The 22,227-nt window shown below is 39.8% G+C and overlaps 1 protein-coding gene across 3 annotated transcripts in view; it reads left to right on the forward strand.

Moving 5' to 3' along the window:
- cpne5b (copine Vb) overlaps window positions 1–22,227 on the forward strand; it is a 138,381-nt gene that overhangs the window by 106,398 nt on the left and 9,756 nt on the right. For all 3 annotated transcript variants that reach the window (XM_086291939.1, XM_086291940.1, XM_086291941.1), the window contains 10 exons: window positions 451–554; window positions 1,665–1,769; window positions 11,596–11,637; window positions 11,913–11,988; window positions 13,774–13,827; window positions 15,049–15,110; window positions 18,826–18,872; window positions 20,294–20,475; window positions 20,640–20,767; window positions 21,947–22,049. In XM_086291939.1, coding sequence (XP_086148065.1) covers window positions 451–554; window positions 1,665–1,769; window positions 11,596–11,637; window positions 11,913–11,988; window positions 13,774–13,827; window positions 15,049–15,110; window positions 18,826–18,872; window positions 20,294–20,475; window positions 20,640–20,767; window positions 21,947–22,049 — 903 coding nt within the window. The remainder of the gene's footprint in view (window positions 1–450; window positions 555–1,664; window positions 1,770–11,595; window positions 11,638–11,912; window positions 11,989–13,773; window positions 13,828–15,048; window positions 15,111–18,825; window positions 18,873–20,293; window positions 20,476–20,639; window positions 20,768–21,946; window positions 22,050–22,227) is intronic.

Consider the following 22,227-nt stretch of genomic DNA (forward strand, 5'->3'; position numbering starts at 1 on the left):
ATTAAGTGTGAATTCCTTTAAGACTGTCGGGAAAGCTCCAGGAAACGACCTCAAGAAGCTGGTTGAGGGAAAGCCAAGAATCTGCAAAGCTGCTATCAGACGCACAGTTTTGATGTCTTTAGTAATGTTTAAAAAACAACAACAACAACAACAACAAAAAAGCACAGAAAGGACAATAACACTGGCAGTCCAGATGTCTGACTGTCACTGTAAAAAATATACACAACTACACAAACTACAGTATGTCAGAAAACGTGAAATGAAAAGATGCTTTTTCATCATTCAGTATTCAGTATCCTATTGTGTGATGCACAAACAGCTGCATCCATCTGTTGCCCTCCTGCAAGCTGTGAAGATAAAAGTGGAGAAGTAGGAAGCAAGATCAGAAATAGGCCACCATGAATAAAATCACAAAGAACTAACGATGAACATTCCCATGCATCCCTACAGGATAGTGGCACCATGCAGTTTTGTGCCAACAAGCTGGACAAAAAGGACTTCTTTGGCAAGTCGGACCCTTTCATGGTTTTCTACAGAAGCAACGAGGATGGAACGTGAGTGCTGCTTGTGATTTTGTCTTGCATTGGGAAGCGTTTGAGGAAGGCTCCTGAGACATAATCCATGGAGCTCCAGTCTTGGTGCGGTGGTCTAATTCAAAGGTGCTGCATTTGCCATGTTAAGTCCATGATTGAAATGCACAACATTTAGTGGAACAGTACAGACAAAAACAGCTAAATATGATTATTAGAGAGGAGCTGGAGTGGTTCATGAGGTGCGTACACCCCAGAAAGCTGTGTACAGAGGCATCTATCCAGTTCACACCACAACCACAACTCCCAGGACTATGCCTTACATAAAACACTCCAGGAGAGCAAATTGGAAAAAGAGGCAATTAATGTAAGAAGCATAAAATGAACAGATAAAGAAAAACACTGCATCTGCACCTGCCTTTTAAACCAATAGGAAAAACAGTTTCTGAGGCAATTCACGTAGGGATGCACAAGACTCTCCTATCTCCTCACGCTTTCCCAGAGTGCTGTTTAGCCTCCCAGAGGGCTTTGCAATTGTCACGGAGTCAGCGCTATCTGCCAACAGATGCTTTACCAAGTGTTGTGTTAGTCTAGTTGGAGTTTTTTTTCATGCATTTTTCTCTTTATGTTAACAGCTTGGGAAACCAATCCCCATAGGCATGCTACATGTTGGTGGCCAGAGGAGGTAAAAGTTAGAGGCTCATGGTTAAATGAGTCACAGGGGTCTGAAAGGCTTGAGGCAATTAGTAGTGCATGAGTAATCCAGGCCTTTGGGTAAAAAGGCAGGATTAAAACTGATACGTTGTTGCGTTTTAGGAGGTTTTTTTTGACTGCAAAAATTTTAGATATCAAAGGAATCCATTAGCATATCATAGTCTCACCTGCGGTCAAAGATAGGGAATTAAAAAGCTAGACAAAATATAAAATTATTTGTTATGGTCTAAAATATGTGAGACTGGCCTAGCCCTATTTAAGACTGCAAGATTTTCTTTATTGTTTTGCCCATCTCCTACATTACCTGCTTCTTCCCTGCATAGTTTTGTATTTCTCTCTGGCTTGTGTAAGCAACAAAGGACAAATTTTATTTCACTGTTTTCTTGAATATATTTGATAACATTTGTTCTCCTTCTCTAGGTTTACTATCTGCCACAAAACAGAGGTGGTGAAGAACACATTAAATCCAGTGTGGCAGCCTTTTACCATCCCAGTACGAGCACTCTGCAATGGAGATTATGACAGGTACAACAATTTACACTTTCTTATCTGCATATCTGCTGTTTTCCCCACACTGTTGCATCTGTTGACCTTCTCTTTCTACCTGATAATAAATATAATACACACACCATGAACAGTCGGTAATGTTGAAATGAGAGATGGTGATGTAGCAATAAATTTACAATTCTCTTCGAACAAGCTTTTCTCTTATAAAATTAAACAGTTAAAAATGCTGCCCTTGAAGGTATCAGCCAAGTTAGCAACCAATTGCTGACTGGCTGTGAGTGGTTGCTGAAAGTTGCTGACAATCACTGTAAAATTAATTGCTAAAGCCCCATTCATACAGGCCTAGAGACCAGTCATTGACTCTGGTAACTGCCAGTTGCTAGGGAAGAGTGTATAATCCTTGACCTGTTGTGCTTGCTAGAGGTTACTGCTAGTTGCTATTGTCAAATAAGTTGCTAAGAGCTCCTTACAATTGCTTTGGTCACTACATGGTTGCAATCGTCACCCGTAGTCTGTAAGGAAAATGCTGAATAGTCAGCAAACACTAGCAAACTACTTGCCAAGCTTTAGTGAAACTGTGAAATGTGCGATGCAAACCAGAAATGGAGACTATTCGCTTTCACAGTGAAACTTGCACCTTGAATATGAACGAAGGTTTAAATTGCACTTTTTCAAGTTTCACTAAAGCTTGCAGTGAAACCACAAGGAGTAAAACTTAAGTAGTTTGCTAGTATTTGCAGACTAGTCGCTATTGTTCATGCAAACCACAGCAATATGCTAATGACCAAAGCAATTGCAAGGAGTTTTTGTGTTTGCTAACTGGTCTCTGAGTATAGTAGTTACGGGTTAGATGTGAGACTGTCCTCAGCTGTCAATGTCTTAATTCAAGCAGCCATTGTTTTAAGAGTGACCAAGCTACCGTTAGCACTGTAAACCACATACGTGTGGGGTGAAAGCAGAATGCTCATTATTCAGACAACACAAGGCTTAACAAATTGTGAGTCGATGGGAAAAAAAATGAAAGAGCATCCACGTGACTAATATGATGGTTAACGAATTTAGAAGCATTTTAAATACACTGTCATGATTCAGGCTTCTTCCTCTTTCTTTGTTTTTACACTGGATTACATTATTTGCCAAATATCTAAAATAACGATGGGTTGCTCTTCCCTCCTGGCACATAATTAATGCAGATATGTTGTGTCAGAAAAGTAATGAATTCCCTGTCCTCATGGGGTATCTGCCTGTTTCTAATTTAGAAGACAGTTCTGAGAAGAAAACAAAGTAAATCATGAAGGAGCTGTGAGGATAGACGAAAAAAGTTGTGACAGATCACTTTTGTGGGGGGGGCGGGGGGGGGGGGGGGGGGGGGGGGGATGTTTTTTTTATGCATCTTTTTCCTGCCTCTCTCTCTCTCTCTCTCTCTCTCTTTTCTCAGCTATCTCTCTCAAAGGTGTCTGTCGTATCCTTTTTTGTGTGCAGTGAAAGTAATTACTGAAAATGCTGAGAACCTGGTGTGCGCTTAGAAAACTGAGATGAATCCTAAAGAAAAAGGGACATAGCTACTGATGACGCGGATTTTATGGATGTGTGGGATTGCCTCAAGATGCGTTTCGATAAATTTCAGGCAAAACTGTGTCAGCCAGCCAATCACACAGAAGTCCGAGAAGTGCTCGCTACCCTGTCAGAGCCAATCATACACAAGGGACTGAGCTGGACATCAAAGGCACTTCCTTAAATGTTCCTGTGCTATGAAAGCATGAACACATATACACACATGCCCACACAGTATAATGAAATGTGACAAGCCAAAAGCTGAAACAGCAGGAGATTCTGTGTGTCTTGAAATATCACCAAGACAGTGCTATAAACAGGTTATATATTTGAGAGTGGGCGAGAAATCAACTTTGTGTGTCAGTGTTTTTTTTTCTCTTTTTTCGGTTTTCATGTTCCTGTGAGAGGGCAATGGGGAGGCCTGTCAGTATTTTTAATTACATAGTTTGCAAGATCCTTTAATAAATAATCTTTACAACCTCTGTCATGGTACATTATCGCCGAGGATGTCATTCAGCAAACACAGCTCTTTAGGCTGTCAGTCACTTTGAACCAGTATGCAATTACTGCTTACAGACATCAAGTGAAGGAAACCTTCCAAATATTTGAAGTGTTAATGTGATGCAAAGAGCCAGATACAACAAACACATCTAATACTGTCCAGACCTATTTAAAACTGTACAAGTATCAAACATTTGGCTTTAAAATTGAGTTTTGAATCTTGCAGTTTGCAGTTGCAGCCAATTAGAACAAGTTGGCTTAAAGGGAGAGGAGCTGAAAACAACTCGATTCAGACAATGAAGGAGCTGTGGGAATGCACCGACGCCCATCGGATATAAATAAGGATTATTTGGAACTGTAAATCATGCAACACTACTCTAGAATAAATATATAGACATAATCTGTGGACTGAGCCCTCAGAAATGGCTGGTATTTAATGCCATGAAAAAATATTTGCTCTCTTCTGAATTTCTTAGTTTTTTAGATATTTGTCACACTTACCTGTTTCAGATCATCATCAAAAAAAAGATAACCTGAGTAAATATAAAATGCAGCTGATTATATAATGATTTCAAGTATTAAGGGAACAAAGCTATCCACAGGCATTTGAAATAGTTGGCAAGTCTTTCAGATCACTCTTTAATTTAGCCACATTTTTGAGCATGAATGGCCCGTTTAGGTCATGCCAAAGTATCTCAATTGGATTTCTGTCTGGATTTTGACTAGGCCACTCCAAAACCTTCCTTTTGTTTGTTCTGAGCCATTCAAAGGTGGACTTGTTGGTGCGTTTTGGATCATTGTCCTGCTGCAAAAATTGGGTGTGCTTGATCTTCAGGGGGTGAACTGATGGTTGGACATTGTCCTTCAGGATTTTCTGGTAGAGAGCAGATTTCATGGTTCCATCAGTAACTCTTTCCAGACTTTATTTCTCAGCTGTTTCTTTAGTTTTTGGCATGGTGCATTACACGTTGAGATCTTTTAATCTGCTTCACTTTGTCAGACGCGTTTTATTTAAGTGATTTCTTGATTTAAAAAGTCTGGCAGTTATCAGGCCAGGGTATGGTTAGTTAACTTAAACTCAGCTCTCAAAAACAATGGAATTAATTCGTGATTCAGCAGGCAGGGCTATTACTTACAGGGTCGGGTATATGGAGAGGTTTTTCCCTCTTAATAAATGAAATCGTTATTTAAAAACGTTGTTTTGTATTTACTCAGGTTATAGTTGTCTGATATTAAAATCTGTAACTGGAAACATAGAAATGTGAAAAATATGCAAAAAACAAAAAAATCAGGAAGAGGGTAAATACTTTTGAAGACACTGTGTGTTAAATGCAAAGCCTATTTTATCATGTTTGTCAGCTGGATGAAAGGGGAAAAATGTGCTGTATGATGTAGCTTGTTAAGCTATCACAAAGTATTTTTCTACCCAGGATATATAGTTTAAATATAAAAAAATCTTTTGTTTCTGTATGATGCCTAACATTAGCTAACACCATAGTCTCAGTTTTCCGAGAATATCTTGTTAGCTAATGACATTTCTGTTTCATTCGTGCTTTCTTTGTCTTTGCAGTGACGTTAAAGCTACACCTGGTGGACATTTAAGCCACCTGTTTGGTGTACGGCACATTATGATGATTTATTTCTGAAGTCTCTTCCACTGCAGTTTGAATAATTCTTTTCCAATACACCAACTTTTACACTTCAACACGGAGGCATATTTTTGCAGAATATAAATGGTTTTTTTTTTTTTACGATAGATGACACACATGGATAAAGCAATAACCTGAAGTAAATGTGTTGTCTTCTTACTTATTCTTACATTGTATGCCTTTCCCAGAGAGGCCTTATCTCGTAGCCTGAGGCCTTAGTATTTCAAACATTTCCTTCAATATAATGTCATCCTAACCTTCCACATCTGGAGCGAGTGCAGAAGACTTTCCCTATTCTGGCGTGAGTGTATCAGGGTGTAGAGACAGCGTCTGTAGTTCCAGCTGTTTGTTATGTGCATCTCATACTCTAATGTGTCTCATTCTGAGCCCATCTCATGTTGACGAAGACATCGAGGTATCTCTACACCTTGCCTCCATGAGTCAGTGGATGACCGACTGCTGATTTGCTTTCCTGTATTAGTTGGCACACATTCATCCCAGTCGTTGCACCAGTTGACAAAAGGAGAAGCTGAAGTTTAACAAGACTCTCCAAAGTGACATCTCTAAATGAATAAGACTAGCAAGACACAGTGTCTCCGCTGTAAAAGTAAAGCATCCGTCCCACTTCCTGCAAGATTTTCTCCTCCAAACAAGACAAACAGCCACTGGAAGCCAAATAAAAAATAGTGCTGCACATGGTCTCTCCACTCTATTCAGCTTGCCATTTATTTTAATAGGTTTTAAATGTGAGACCATGTTGAGCTTCCCAGGCTACGCCTTGTCCCTAAAATAGTTTATATTGTAGTGATGCGCACTTTAGGCATGAATCTATGAAATTCCAGTGATTCAAACTCTCAAATCAGGTGATGAAAAAATGGCATTTCTGTTTCATTTTCAGTGTCTTTGTTAAAACCTAAACTTCCAATGGGAGCTGACTGTAAATATTTCAGTGACAGCCGTATGTTATTTTGGCTGACTTCCCCTCCAGTCATAGGACACTTTTTTTTTCAGCCAGTGTGGTGTTGCATCTAAAAACATCCACGTGCTGCCAAAGGAGTGTCCGAGGGCTTTAATGTATTCTACTACTTCTGTTGAAATAGTTTCAAAAGGCTGATGTTGTCAGTCTCCCATTTGGGGAGCACAGCTAATGGATGACCGCGCCCATTTAACACCCCATCAGTGGACAAACTGAAAAGATATGACGAAGGGGTTCTGTCACCGCAAGACACGTCCATCTGTGAGTTTAAATTACTCAGCATGCTTTGGTTCACATGCAACCTCTCTCTCTCCCCTCAAATACAATTAAAAGCCACACTGCCTCGTTATAAAAGCAAGACGGAGAACAAGTGGCAGAAGGAGGCGTGAGCATAAAAGCTGAACTTTTTAGCGACGTGACAAAATATTTGATTTGTTGAGTTTCTCTTATATAGCCAGCTGGATCGCTCACAATAGCGGGCTGTTGAATACCTCGTAGCAGGTGATAACAAGGAGCTGCCAGGTGTGTACTCAGCCTACAATAGCCCAGATGGAGCGGCCGCTGAGAGGGTATGCTTATAAAGAGGTAGACTTCATAACAGATTTCAAAACTTAACCAGAACTTTTGGAGTTGAATAGCTCAAAAAAAAAAAAAGATAATTTTTATAGTTTTTTTGTACTATTTCTAAATTCAGAGTATCAGTGAGGCATTTTTGCCACCACAGAAACTCCAGCTGTTTGGCATCACTGGAACCCCGTTTTATGAGTTTTTGAGTCATAACTAATATTCTCGATTGTTATGTTTTACGATAAGTAATATTCAGTAAGAGTAATATTTACCAATCAGAGATAACCAATCGCTGTCGCCGCGTTTCTTCGTGTCCACTCCATTCTAAATCAGGTTTGGGCTTAACCGTGACCTTTTACATTCACATTTTTCAGCTTTTCCCCAGACTCGATGCAGTTTTACCCAGACTACTTTGTAATGCTACCTGGTGATGGTCACCGCTTTGAAGGCTGAAGTCAGAGAACAAAAATCCTTGTGCAGGAAGCACCACAGACTGCATAAAAGACTTTAATGTAATTGACTGCAGCTTTACCCTGCAAGATACGCACTGATACATATCTGTGGTTGTTTTGAAGCAAGTATAAACTAAATCCCCCTGTGCAGAGTGGGGTACATGGTGTATTACTGCATACACGCACTACTGCACCTCAGCTGTCATACAGAAAGTGCTGCTTGTTATTGTTAGGAAACAGCAAATGGAAATCCCAGATCAATCCAGGAACTACTGGCCAAAAATATTTTAGTCAGATCAGCTGGCAGTCTTCTAAAGTACCCTGCAAACAAGAAAGTCAAGGATTAACAAAAAAAAACACCTTTCAACTTTGCCAGCGAGTGTCAGGATGGCACAGTGATTAGGCAGGCCATCCTTCCGGTGGCAGCAGAATCCAGTTGAATCCCCGGTGACAGCAAGCATCTGATCCTTGAACAAATTTAAGCAACAAGACGACATATTGGCAAACAACAGGCGAGTGAAAGTGAAGGAAAGGAAGCAGATGAGATGGAGAGGGGGGAGAAATGAATGAGAAAAGGAAGACATTTAACAGGCAGCAAAGGTAAATCGAACCGGAGAAGGAAAAGCAGGAATCCAGCGTGTCAAAGGCATTGTTCCAGTCAAGGAGAAGAAAATGCGGGAGTGTGAAGAGAAATAAGACAAGTGGAAGACACTTCCAAGTTGTTCTATATTCAGCTCCATAATTGGTTGTGTAGGAAAATCTCACCTTTCTAGTGTATTTCATCAGTGTAGGCGGTACCTAAGGTATATATTTAAACACTAATAAATAATTTCAAACACCAAAAGAGTCATTTCTTCCTCATTAACATCCTAGCCTGGGTGTCTCCAACATCATCTATTTTTATTCCTGGCAAAAGATCAGACAGATCTGTATAATTGGAGCTGAGGAATTGTTCGGTATCAAACGCGGTCTCCCTTTTTGTCACTCAATTATATAGGCCCCCATTACTGAAAATGAGTCGTGTTCATTAAAGATGCCTCAGAATAGTAGCCAAAGATATCACTGGCAGATTAGTTTTGGAGTGTATATTGTTCTCAAGGTTCAATTGAGCCACTCGAGGATCCGGGCCGCCCGTGTGCTTTGATACGGCTGTAAGATTACAGAGATTTAAATTAAAGTTGTGTCAAATGTTAGAAGCAGGTATCTGCACATCAGACCTAGAAGCAGGTCTGATGTGGTCCTTTATTGGAGTAGCATGACATACACTTAAGCACTTACTCAATTTGCTCCTGTATATAGACTGGTGAGAGGATTACATAGTTTTTTTCCTCTGCCCATTATTTCTATTTCCCTCCCTCGAGGAGAAGCACCATGTTCCTACCATCGAAGATGACAAGCACATTTTGAAGATTACCTCAAAAGAACAAACTGTCACCACAGAGCGACAGGGGCCATGTGGCTGGGAAGGTGGCTGGGCTCATATCTGGCATCTTTCAGTTATGCAGTGACAAGAAGGAAATCTATGATCTACTGGTTGCTTATATTTTCTTTGGATCTGGATGGTGTCAGTACTTGTGTAACTCGAAGTCGGGGAGGGAGGGGAGGTATGGGGGTTAGATCAATGTGACTCCGAAATGAAAGAGCCGAGAAAAGTTTTCGCTTCTCTGCTGGGACATTGTTTCTGCTGCATTTGTGTAAAATGTCATCAGTTTGCAAATGGCAATTTTTTGAAGGGAGCTCTTTAAACGAGTTGACGTTTTCTCTTGCAACATGCAGCCAGCAGCTCAGCCTTGTTCTAATGTTAGCGAGTATCCCTGTTAGAGACCCGAGTGACGTCTGTTTTAACTGATTTCGGGGCTCCCTGAGCACGGTGTCAAAATATTTTCTCCTGGTAAAGTGTAGCTGTTGTTCGTGTCCTTAAAAATAACCTTTGATAAAACTGTTAGCGGAGACTTGGGTTTATTTTTTTACACAGAACAGAAGCTTCACATATGCACTGCAGTGTATTTATTTTAATCTCTTTTGTCCTCAGAAATAACTTTTCCATTAATATCTGTTTTAAAAATCCACTTTTAAGACATTGCAGAATTGTTGTAAAGATGCTGTTTGGATTCTGTAGTTGTAACAACCAACTGACAAAACAATCCACTGCATTCACATTGAAGGACGTCAAAAATCTGCCATTTAGTGAGGAAGCCACCAGCATCACAGTGGTACACACATAATATTTCTTTGGCTTGGTTCTCATTTGAAAAGTTTGACCTATCAGGACATTAAAAAAACATTCTGATCCTCAGCAAGTCTTAAAATTGGGTAAATGTGACCTCTGATGAAAAATAAAACATTGCGTGTTACACTGTCTGATTATTTATTTAACAAAAAACAAAATGCAGAAGCAGCATAAGTACCCCATAACTGCTTCCATAGGAATTCAGAGGGCGAATAGCAGCCTGATAATCAAATGCATGTGATTAACTGATCATCAGGGTGCGAGCACCTCTGTAAAAGCAGAGGTTTGTTCAGTTTGCAGGTCTGGGGCATTCGAGTGTGTCAGCAATGATCTTAGAGCGGTAATTGTTGCTGCACATCAATCTGGGAACTGTTAGAAGGCCATTTCCAAACAATTTGAAGTCTATCATTCTACAGTGAGAAACACTATTCACAAGTGGAAAACATTCAATCTTCCCAGGCACCAATTTTGCCAGGAGTGGACGTACCAGAAATTTCACCCCAAGGTCAGACTGTACGATGTTCAGAATTACAAAAAACTCCAGAGCTACACCTCTGCAGTCTGCAGGCCTCAGTTAGCATGTTAAATGTTTAAGTGAGTGACTGTAGAAGTAGAAAAAGTGTGAACAAGTACGACTTGTTTAGGAGTGTTGTCATATCTGTGTTATATCGGAACAAACCAATAGACTTCTTCAACACTGTCATTGAATCATGGGTAGACTTCAATGCTTCTGCATTTTGGCTTAGTTTTTGTTAAATAATTGCGCAGTGTGATATGTGTTGTGTTCTTGTTCATCTTTGGTTGTATTTACCATCTTTTAGGACCTGGTAAGGACTAGATAATGTTTTTATTTTGTCTTAATATGAAAAACTTTCTTTTTACAACCACTTTAAATATTAATTTAAGTTTTTTGTACTATAAGAAGGCACTAAGAAACCATAAGACACCACTTAGAAACTGCTAATAAACCTGTTCATGCCACTGCATGAACAGGTTTATTAGCAGCAAGGTCATAATTAACATCCCTTTTGGGAGCTTGCTGTTTTCCACTTTCACTCACTGCTTGTTTAGGCAGACTGAAAATAACTTAATTAGGTCTGTGGAAGGGATTGTGGTTTTGCTTAGTTTATTCCTCTTTCACACACCTCACTACTCAAGAGTACCCCTTACATTTCAGCGTGATTCTAAGAGGTCCTGACCAACTATCCATGTGTAACAACGAAGGAGCGAGACTCTTCCCACTCCTTCAAACGGTCACTTCTTCGCACTTTGACACAAACCTTTAACCTCACACAATCAGTCATCATATGAGCAGGCTTTCTTCTCAAGGTCTGGGGTTGGTTTGATGGAAATTACAGGTTACCTAGGAGCTCTATAACAACTGTCTAAACGTCAAAACAATGTTCACCAAAGTGAAGAAGCAAAGCAAAAGCAAATCTCTACTTACTACCTTGTTTTATTGCATTGAACATAAAGAAGCACCCTCACGCTCGCCTGTAGTCTTTCCATTTCTAAAAACCTTTTCCCTAAAGCTGCGTGCACAGTTAAGCGACTTGCTTGCTTTGAAGCTGAAAGCCGGTCGCTTGTAGACATTCCAGGCTCAGGTTGTCCAGGTTATCCTCTAGCATATTTATCACCTGGACAAATGTCAGTCAGTGATATTTTTCACTCCTGTTGATGGTCGCTTCAGTCGCTCAACAGGAAGCCCATTTCACATCAACAGCGGTTATAAAGTTGCCAAATTCACTTTCTGTTGTGACCAGCTGACACATCACTGCAAATTGCTTCCAGTGTGTACACAGCTTAAGTATCGTTTGCTAAATATTGAATCCACATCTTGTCCAAAAAAGTTTTTAATCACAGCTAACATTATTATGGGTCGTGTTTGTGTGTATGTTCTGTTTGGTTTCCCCAGAACAATCAAAGTGGAGGTGTATGACTGGGATAGGGATGGAAGGTGAGTATATTAACCAAGAAATTACATGACTAGTCAGAATCTGAGAAATCTTTAATGTACAGTTACTGTTTAAGACCATATTTAATTATATGTAACTCACTCTAACTTGCTCTACAATAATCTCAAAAGGCCAAGAACTCAAGGTTCAAACTTTACTTGAGAATGTTATAATTTCCTGTCACGAAGTTCCAGCTTATCCCAACTCTCTCCCCTGTTATTTCTAATAGAAATGCTTCTAGTTACTGATGCTTCTCCCCCTTTATTTCTTATCCCAGCCACGATTTCATTGGGGATTTTACCACCAGCTACCGAGAGCTAGCTCGAGGGCAGAGCCAGTTCAATGTGTATGAGGTAATTCCAGCATTCTCACCATTCACGTGCGTGTCTAGAGGCTTCTGAAGTCTAGAAACCCTCTACATGTGGGATCCTGGATCCCATTTTTGACAGGACTGACATTGCTGTCTTTGACATCATTGCATTGTTTTCTATTACATTAAAAAAAACCCTCCATTTCATTTGATAGTCTCCACTCCTGCAACGCAAAAATCCATAATGAAGACACACTGAAAAAGTTATTCCATACTTTTTTCTTATAAAACAGTATTTGAGCATGTCTGCCCACCTCCTCCTTTCAGTAATACATCAAATTAATGGTTTCTTCTGCTGATGTTCTTTTAAACCCAAGATTTATTTTGCTGCTATAATCACCTGGATGCTGACACACATAAAAATACAGCTATTAGCAGCAGCACGAAACAGGATTAATAGGGGAACAATCCAGGGATTTAGAATGATCAGAGCTATTTCTCAGTGCTTCTCAGGGGACAGCTTACCATGTCTCTTCTCTTAATAGCATACAATTTGGCTCTGTATGCAAATTACAAACACATCTCATTTAAATATCTCATTCTGGGGATCTGCTTTTGCCAAAATGACATAGGTGTATCCCATGTTTACATAAAAATCCCACTTTATTTTGGGCAGAATAGAATGCATTGCATTAATCTAAGAGGCAATGCCTTTATGCTAATATTCAAGATTAGAATCTAAAAATAAATATTTAGGCGACCATCTTTAATGAACCACAACTATTTTTTGAGGGGGGCAGTTGAAAGCTAATATCTTAGCAAAGAAGACATGTCAATACCTTTACGCCTCTGTGATTCGGTGGCCTTCAGCAAAGGATGAATACCTGTCTTTTAGATGTCAGCTCCATTATACGCTACTGTTGATTCCTCTCTGCCTCCCGGGGAGACTGAAAGGCCCTTTAGTTTTTGCATCAGCAGATTGTTCAGTGTGTCAGACAAATTGCCATCCCTCCACGTTAAATTAGGGGCTGTCACTTCCATGCCTAGCAGCCATAGAGAATTGAGGTAATGAGCTGAGACGTCTTTGGTCTTCAGATTGACAATTCCGTCTTGTTTTGGAGCCGTTAGAATACCAGTAAAGCAAATGTACACCTCGCACCTTGAGCCCGTCTCACCCCATCGAGTCATTGCAACCCGAGATTCATGTTTGAATTTCCAGTCTCCAGTAATGTCACTGACGTGCATCCATTTCTAGTTTTTCTAATCTTCCCTTGCAGGAGCGTCGCTTTCTTATAATACCCATCTATTATTTCATAAACACGCGCCCTTTCTCACCTCACTGGTTCTCCTCCATCAGTCATATAGACACACTCACTGTTCCATCCTGCCTCCACGCTGCATACATCTGTGTGATGGCACGCGGTCTCTGTGTGCCACCCACACGCATGCCTTCATTACATTTGTTGCCTCCAATTAGGGTGGAATTATATCATCAAACCAAAGGGTGTGTATGTGTGTAAAAGGAAACATTGCTTTAGAGTGTGTAAAAATACATCTGGCCCAGTGATGGGCCAGATGTATTTTGTATTTTTTTGGTGAATGTAAAGGTTTGGTATGAAAGAGGCCGCTTTACAGTTTACATAAAATGTTTGCAGCTAATAAGCACAGCCCAGAATCGGTTCTGGTTTAAAGGCATTTTGTGTTACTGACTCTGGTAAGCTAGTGGCAGTAATAAATGTATAAATACTTTTCATATAAAGTATTTCTATGCTCAGCACACGATGGACTGGATTTTGGATTTCCTTTTCCTTTCCTTGTTTCTTTGTAGGTGATTAACACCAAAAAGAAAATGAAGAAAAAGAAATATGTCAACTCTGGAACAGTGAGTACAGTTTCAACACTAATCAGGGCTGACAGACTGCCGCTTTTCTGTTTCACACCTACTTTTCTTCTGTTAATGATTCCCTCTTTAATTTTCATGCAAGTGTTGTGGAAGACTTTGGAAGGTGTGCTTTCTATATCTGGACAACAGCATGAAGCACTGTACATGTTCTCTTTAATTGTCCACAGACCTGTTAATTAAACATGACGCACGATTGAGGCTACGTCTACACTAATACACCGGGTAATTTGAAAACGGCGTTTTTGTCTAAAAACGTTGTTTTCAAGCGTCTCTGACCAGTTGTTCACCCACACTGAAATGATCGAAAACGCTACGTTCCTGCTGTTTATTTACTTTCTGGCTCTTTGACGTTGTGACAAAATGTCAAGGACAAGCACAGAGTTTTTTAAATGGACTAACAATGAGGTGGAGTTCTTGCTGCGAGTAACACAAAAGTACAAAGTTGCAAAAGCGATTGAGATAAAGAATTTGAAGAAAAGCTATCTGTAGGATGTACAGACTGATATAAATCTTAAATAGGGCTGTCAAAATTGAGAGCAAACAAAACAACTGCTGTGTAATGCCCTCCATAATCTTAGTTTAACTGGTCACATGACTGCGACACATGACTAAAATACATCATCGTTTTCAAAAAGGCTCCGGGTTCGCTGTCCACACTGCGACGCGAAAACGCCGTTTTCAAATGTATCCGTTTTCAAAACGCGGTGTTTTCCTTGACCGAAAACGCCGTCTCAGTGTGGACGGGAGGCCAAAACGGAGAGAAAAAGATGCATTTTAAAACAAAAACGTATTAGTGTGGGCATGGCCTGAGTATATGGTACTTTAGGTAATTATGTTAAAAGAGAAATTTTACAATAAATATGTATATGAGCGGGACAAAAGAAGGCTGACAGAACCTTAAAGACATGTGTTGAGTAGCCACCACCAGCAGCCATTTGTGACATTTGTGATTTCCACAGAGCTTACCTAGCAGCGTGGCTGTGAACACGTAATGCGTACAAATTTATCTCATTTTCTCTTCAAACGTCTCCTCCGGCAATGCAAATGAGTCTTTCATCAGAAAGCGGCCGGCTCACATCTTTTACCAGAGAGAGCATAAAGTGCTCAACTAAGACATGATGTGGAGTTTATTTTGGATTAAGGGGAAAACATCAATACCTCTGCATTTAATCAAGTGTCTATCCTTGTCTTTAATTTCAGGTGACCCTGCTTTCCTTCTCAGTGGAGTCGGAGTTCACCTTCTTAGATTACATTAAAGGAGGGTGAGTGGGAACGACCACCTTCAAACTGAAAGAAACCATGAAATTGCCTTTTACTTGTATTGCCTTACTATGACTAAAAGCCTGTCATAAATAACGCCTCTGTCGAAGCATAAATCAAGGGAGGGAACATTTATAACTAATGCAGAAATACTTGGGTGGTTTCATCTTTGCACTTAATGATGCAGAGTGAGGTCACCGTTAAATATTTGTTGATTTCCCAGAAGTTGAAAGCTCAGCATCATATTTATTAAACCATGCTTGAAACACGAGTCTCTTGGCACATTTGTAGGACACTGAATAATATCAACATGTTCCTTTCCGATATTTGCTTGTCTTCCAGCTCTGATTATTCTCCAAGAACTCTGTAGAAAAATATCTGGCACTTTAATGTTCAAACAATAATTTGAGCCTTTGTTAACATACCAAAAAACGTCTGTGTGGTCTTCATTAAAAATGTTATTAAAATACTTTCCTAACTTTCATGCAGAGGGATCAAAAGTCCAATGTTCCACTGCAACTTTGTTAAACTGACTAATAAGTTCATAGCTGGAGTTATCTGGGGCATTCAAACTCCAAATGTATATTTAATGAGTTCTAAAAGATAAACGGTACAGTACCAGCCCTCCAACTTCAGTTAAGCTTTAACACCGGAGGCTGACGTGTGAATATCAACTCTTTCTCAGGTGAAGTGTGTCTTTCAGGTGGATTGGGCTGTGCTTTGATCTCAAATGTCCCACAACAGCAGGGCAGCTGTCAGAGTTTTTATGTGCTGTGGCAGAGCTGACAAGTGTGACACATTTCGCTGACAGTTCCTGGCGTTGGCTGATTTATGATACAATAACCTTAAAGTTTAGTGGCCTCTCTTCAGAAATATCATCCTCATCAGTCTGGCCCCTAACATTACTGTGGTGCTTACTGAAAGACATCTGAGAGCTGGTTCTTGCAAATGTGAAGGCTCTTTTGAAAATGGATGTAAGTTTGTGAAAGTGTGCCACTTAAGCTGTCCAAACCCTTTGTAACCACAAAACAGGAGAAACACTTCCATCACTGCCATCGTTTCTGCTCCAGCTGTTAAAGCACTTTTCTGTAATATTTAGCTTTACAGCTGTCACGGTTCTGGGTCCGTCGGACCCAGTAGTTTGAGTTTTATTATGTTTTGGTTTTAGTTTGCATCAGGGGTTGTTTTCTTGTTCTCTGGTAGTGTTGATTATGATGATGTTTATTATTTGAGTTTCATGTTTCTGTGGTGTTTAGGATTTGTTCTTCAGTTGTGTCTGCTTAGTATTTGTCTAGCTCCATGTGCCATTTTCTGCCTGTCTCTCTATGTCGAGTTTGTGTCTTAGTGTGATGGTTGCTTGTTCCTGTTTTATTGTGATGGTCTGCGTCTCATGTGAGTGTGTTCAGTTTTACCTTTGTCTCGTCTTGTTGATTATTCCCAGCTGTGTCCACCACCTGTGTGTAATTCCCCTGTGATTCTCTGTGTATTTAAGTCATGTCTGCCGTCATTGTAGTTGCTGGTCCGTCTGTGTATTCCACCCTGCGTCATCTGTGTGTTTCCCTGCTGTCAACCGCCAAGTGTTTCTGCTCATGTTCAGGTTCGTGTTCTGTAGTTAGTTTGTTCCCAGTCTAGTTAGTCATAGCTCCCTTTGCCGTTTGTATTTACTTTCATGCTCAATAAACCACCTTCACACCTTCACGACTGCCTGCGTTTGGATCCTCCTTCATTGCCTCCACACGGCTCACCTCACTCGCCGTGACAACAGCTTTCATCGGGATAAAAGTTGAAGTATGCCTGCTTTTACATCTCATTTTAAAGCCACTGTAATCATAAAAGAGCAAGAACAATCTGACTATTCAAACAGCTTTAAAGCTTTCCACGTCAGTGTAGATCTCTTTCAAACTCAGCAGCACAGAGACCGTAAAGAGGTTAAAGACTGAGAGGACATATGAGGACAATCGTTCAAACATACCTTTTTACCAATCACAAATTTGAAATAGGATGTGTAACAATTGTATTGTTGTGAATTAACATAAATGCAACACAAACTGTTCCCAGCGACCTGTAGGGTGAGAACAGAAGAACGTGCATAATCGATGCAGCTTGCAGAAACATACTGTGTATTTTTTTGTTCTAAATAATTATCAGTAAGTAGAGGAATATTTTAACTAGCAGCTTGCAAAACGCAGTAGTGTTGTAGTTGTGTTATTAATTGAAACCTCAGACATGCCGTGTGTGACAAATGTATTAGACCACTCCACAATGTAAGATGTAAGCCTGCGGTCCCCGAACCCCTGGCCACAGGCTGGTACCGGTCCATGAGTCGTTTGGTACCGGGCCGCGAGAGTTGAGGCTCGGGTGTGAACTGTATGGTATTCAGGGTTTTTATAGTTTTTTATCGTTTTTATCACTAACTCGGTTTCCCTGTGTCCATGTAATGAATAAATCTTTTTTTTTTGGTATCGGTACTGGTTTTATTTTGTTGTATTTATCCGCAACACCTTAAATGCCGGTCCATGAATATATTGTCGGACATGAACTGGTCTGTGGAGCAAAAAAGGTTGGGGACCGCTGGTGTAAGCCACACCTGCTTTTTAACAGCACTTAAGGATTTATCCATCAGCGTTAACAACTCTATAATCAAAATGCTTTTAATGCTAAAATATAATTATTGTTGTTGTTGTGAATTTCCTACTGTTTTACTGAAAAGCTGGAAAAAATAGTGAAGCACATTATAATTTCTTGATGAAGATAATTACAGTCATTTGAATTCCTGGACAGATAAAATGAGTTTTAGTGGGCAGACAAATCCAGTGTGCAAGCTCAAAGTTTGGTATAAAAATGTAAATTCGCTTTGTTATTTGCCTAAAAAATAACAAAATAATTTTTTTGTTTTAACCAAAATTTTTGACAGATTAAAAAAATACTTGCGTGTTCTTACTTTCATGAGAGGTGATCAAACAAATTAATGTAAATGAACATAAAAAGTAAATCTCACGCTGAAGAGCTCTGACTTTCCTGCTGTAGATGTACAATTTGCAAACCTGCCCTCCCAGACACTAATTATTTCCAAAATGTCCTAATGAATGAATAAAATGAAGTTTAATTAATGCTAAGGTGAGCAGGGTCAGGCTGTGGCATATTCTGCGTCCCTACCTAAAGCTGAAAGGTTAATGTGAATCCTTAAGTCATTCGTTTTTATTATCATTCTTTTGCTGTTCTCTCTGGTGACTTTCATAGATAATGAGAGGCTGTCGTGTGAGCCCCCGAAGGCCTCGTCTCATTGTTGTAAATTAGAAAGAAGAGGGGAGTGCTTCATCAGCAGGGAAAATTGGATTATGATTTACTCTTAAGTGCTGCATCAGTGTAATTGCTTGTTACCATGCTCCATTTCTCAGAAGCTCCTCGGCACCTCCGGCTTTTCTCGTGGAGGTGAAAGTCAGATAAACAAGATAAAAGAGTGTAATCACTTAAATGTTGTTTGACAACTGGCCGTACTTTGTATATTGATGCAGTTGGTATTGACAGTGAGGCCGATCGATATCGTCATATGAAAAGATCGCCATGCCGTATGTGATCTCCCTCGTGTCTCTTGGGGTCGTGTGTGGTCGTTGGTATGAGCATGGAAATTTAATGAGCTCTGGCATGTTTTTATTGTTGGCTGCTTTCTGTTGTTGATTTTTTTTTCCGATGTCCTCCCCTCCTTACCCCTTCTAGGACTCAGATCAATTTCACTGTGGCCATTGATTTCACAGCATCTAACGGTGAGTGATACTAACAGCAAAGTGTGTATGGAGAAGGGGGGTCGGGGATAAAAATATTCAGCATTGCTCCAAAAGCGTGGCACGTCCAAATTCACAGTGACACAAACCATCACTGCAGGCATGCACGTTGTACACATAGTGTCTCTAACAGCCGATGCCCTGGAAAGTTCTTACTATATGTTTTTTGAGAGCTTAAAGGGTAATTAGAGCAGGCGTCTAAGTTTTAAAAAGCAAATAGCACCACACTTAACTGTCATTACAATACTTATTCCAGTAATTATGACTGAATGCAGTACTGCAAAAGATTTATCTACAAGTCCTAGCTGTCAGCATGAATCACAGTTATTAGGGGGGAAATATAAGTTTCCCTCTTTCCTTTTTTTTGATTTATCACAGAAGAAAACTTATTTCCTCCCTCAACTTATACCAGCCTGTTTAGTAAAGCTAGTGTTTTTAGAAGAACTGAGCAAAGATTTATGAGCTGCATCAAGCAAAACTCTGATTTTACATAGTATAATGTATTTCTATGCATGTTTTCATATGTTTCAATAAATCCCTATACCTATTTACCATTTTCCTAGCAGACTATAAAGAAAGGAGGGTTTGCTCAAGACTTTTGCACAGTACTCTATCTGTGAGTCCATATTTGAAACCACCTTCGAAGGGTTGTGAGCCACAGATGGTGTTTTCAATCAACTTGTGGCTCCAGAGTATCTGGTTAAATCTCTAGCAATAGTGTCAGATACTAATGTCAGTTCTGCTTTTGTCAACCTCCATCCCACTTTAAAGACCTGCTGCATCAAAAATATGTTGTTGTTTTTTACAGTAAATCTGCCACCGTTTCCTGTGAAGGCTGGATGTTAGAATGGAAAGCTTAGCAGCTAATAAGAAGGGTGGAATATAGCAGACAATCATTTCTGTGCTGCTTCGAGATTTGCAGTTGTGGTGTTAGTCCAGGTGATATGCAATTTGTTGTTATACCCCGGGCCCTGATAAAGTCACTTGACCAGGAAAGCAGCAGGATTTGCGCTGTCAGATAGGAAGTAATAAAACTGGTGAGCACATATCACCAGCAACCTCACTGAGGGCAATGACAGCAACATTTTCTAAACACATCCAAAATATCCCAGCTGGACAGTTAATACTGAATGACTTTATGATGTGCCGTTACAGCGGGGCTGTTTAAGAAGGTCACAGTTGTTGATAAGCTTACAGTTTGTTACAACGACTAACAGGGGTGAACATCACAGCTCAGGCTCACTGCAGTTATGTTAATGTGATCAGTGACCGCAGCTAATTGCTATTTTTAAATGTTAGAAAAAGTCCCACCCAAAAGCAGAACCTTCGATCGATTGCACCTGAAATATGACTTTGTTGCTTGTACATCAAGATGAGCTTATGATTGATTTATTTGTCAACAGGTAACCCCTCCCAGTCCACTTCACTGCACTACATGAATCCCTACCAGCTAAATGCTTACGCCATGGCCTTGAAGGCTGTTGGGGAGATCATTCAAGACTACGACAGTGACAAGATGTTCCCGGCTTTAGGCTTTGGTGCCAAACTGCCGCCCGATTGGCGGGTGTCACATGAGTTCCCACTGGTATATGTCCCCCACCTCATATTACCTTTGACTGAGTTTAGCTGATTTTAAATGTTTAGCTGAATAATTTATCACTTTGACAGTAACTACAGTAAATATTGTTTAGGTTTATTTGACTTTAAGAATCTTGAACTGGATCTTGTTTCTATTTTTATCCTTTTCAGAATGGAAACATTGAAAATCCATACTGCAATGGTATTGAAGGCATCTTAGAGGCATACCATCAGAGTCTAAAGACAGTGCAGCTGTATGGGCCGACAAACTTTGCTCCTGTGGTGAACCACGTTGCCAGGTGAGAGATCCATCCAAGCTGGTGAACTCTAACAGATGCTATTAAATACTTTCCACATAAGTTAAAATGATTTTACATGCAAATTCAAAAAACCGTCTTGGATTCTTTATTTATATTTCCCCCTTTCTTTTCTTCTTCATCTTCTTCTTCTTCTTTTTTAGCAGCAGTCATTTTTGTTTTATCCCTGTGGATTTTCCTCTTGTGGCAACTGTTTATGCTTGTCTCTCTGTTATTATGATTTATACATTATTTATATCCAAATGCTAAAAACACAGTAATATTTAAAAAAAACTCTGCAGCTCAGAAAGATTATCTCAGAAACATATTTTTTAAAACAATTTATATGCAAAGAGGCCGGCAGCCTGCGTTATAGTCTGCTCGGTGTCTCAGATAGAATCAGCTGTTGTGGGAATTTATTGGCATAAATAGTGAGATTATCTTTTCTTTATAACATTGGAGTTAAAAAAAAACTCAACTTTAACATTTTTGACTTCTTGGCTTCAACTTATCTGACCTCTCTGCTTCACAACAAACAGCATGTGATGTGCTTCAGAATGAATTTTAATTGGCTCACAGCAATCAAAAAGCAGTCACACATATAGCCAGTGAAATAAACGACCAACAATCTAAGTCATATATTTTGACCTGCCACTGTATTTACACAGCCGTGGTGTGACGGGATTCGGTCGGTGTCATTTTTTGCCCTCACTGGCACATTTGTTGAGCCAAATCCAAACAGCTCTCCATCTGATTATGACGACGCTCTAATTAAAAATGTAATTCTGATAAAAAGGTATCTCACTTTTTTAAGCTGTGGCTTTCGGCCAGTCGGTATTTAGCATTTGAATAAGTCAGCTGATTTATAAAGAGATTTATTTTAACAAAGAAATGAATCAAACGGTGAAAGAAGGCTTTGTTTTAAATCTGCTTGATCTAATTAATCGCTCTCTTCTCATGGGGTGTTTTATTGCGTGTGAGCTGAAGTACAGCAATGACAAAGAACATTTTTTATTGAATTTGCATGTAGTGAGAGTGCTCGATAAGGCGTGCACTGTCATCCGTTTGTTTTCCACATCGATGTTTTGATCAATTCATTAATAAGTCTTGAAGTCAGATTTGTTTCTGTATTAAAACGATAACACGGCATCGTGTAATGATGGCTTCTATCTGTGTATGCAGATACGCAGCGGCGGTGCAGGACGGCTCTCAGTACTTTGTGCTCCTCATCATCACAGACGGCGTCATTTCAGACATGGCCCAGACCAAAGAGGCCATTGTAAATGTAAGAATGGGAAAGTGGGAGAGCATTTCCTGTTCTACAAAAAAAGGCTAGATACACCCAACTTGTTTTGGCGTTAATGAGGACACTTTTGAACTCAATGATGCTGTGTAGCGTAGGCTAAAGGCCATTATTTAAATAATAAATTGTAATTTAAGAATATAAAAGTGTTTCCTGGAGA

Source organism: Aulonocara sp. 'chitande type north' Nkhata Bay, linkage group LG5, assembly GCF_057382095.1.
Source record: "Aulonocara sp. 'chitande type north' Nkhata Bay isolate Kocher_YH1m ecotype deep benthic linkage group LG5, A_spYH_male_GT1.1, whole genome shotgun sequence".
NCBI lineage: Eukaryota > Metazoa > Chordata > Actinopteri > Cichliformes > Cichlidae > Aulonocara > Aulonocara sp. 'chitande type north' Nkhata Bay.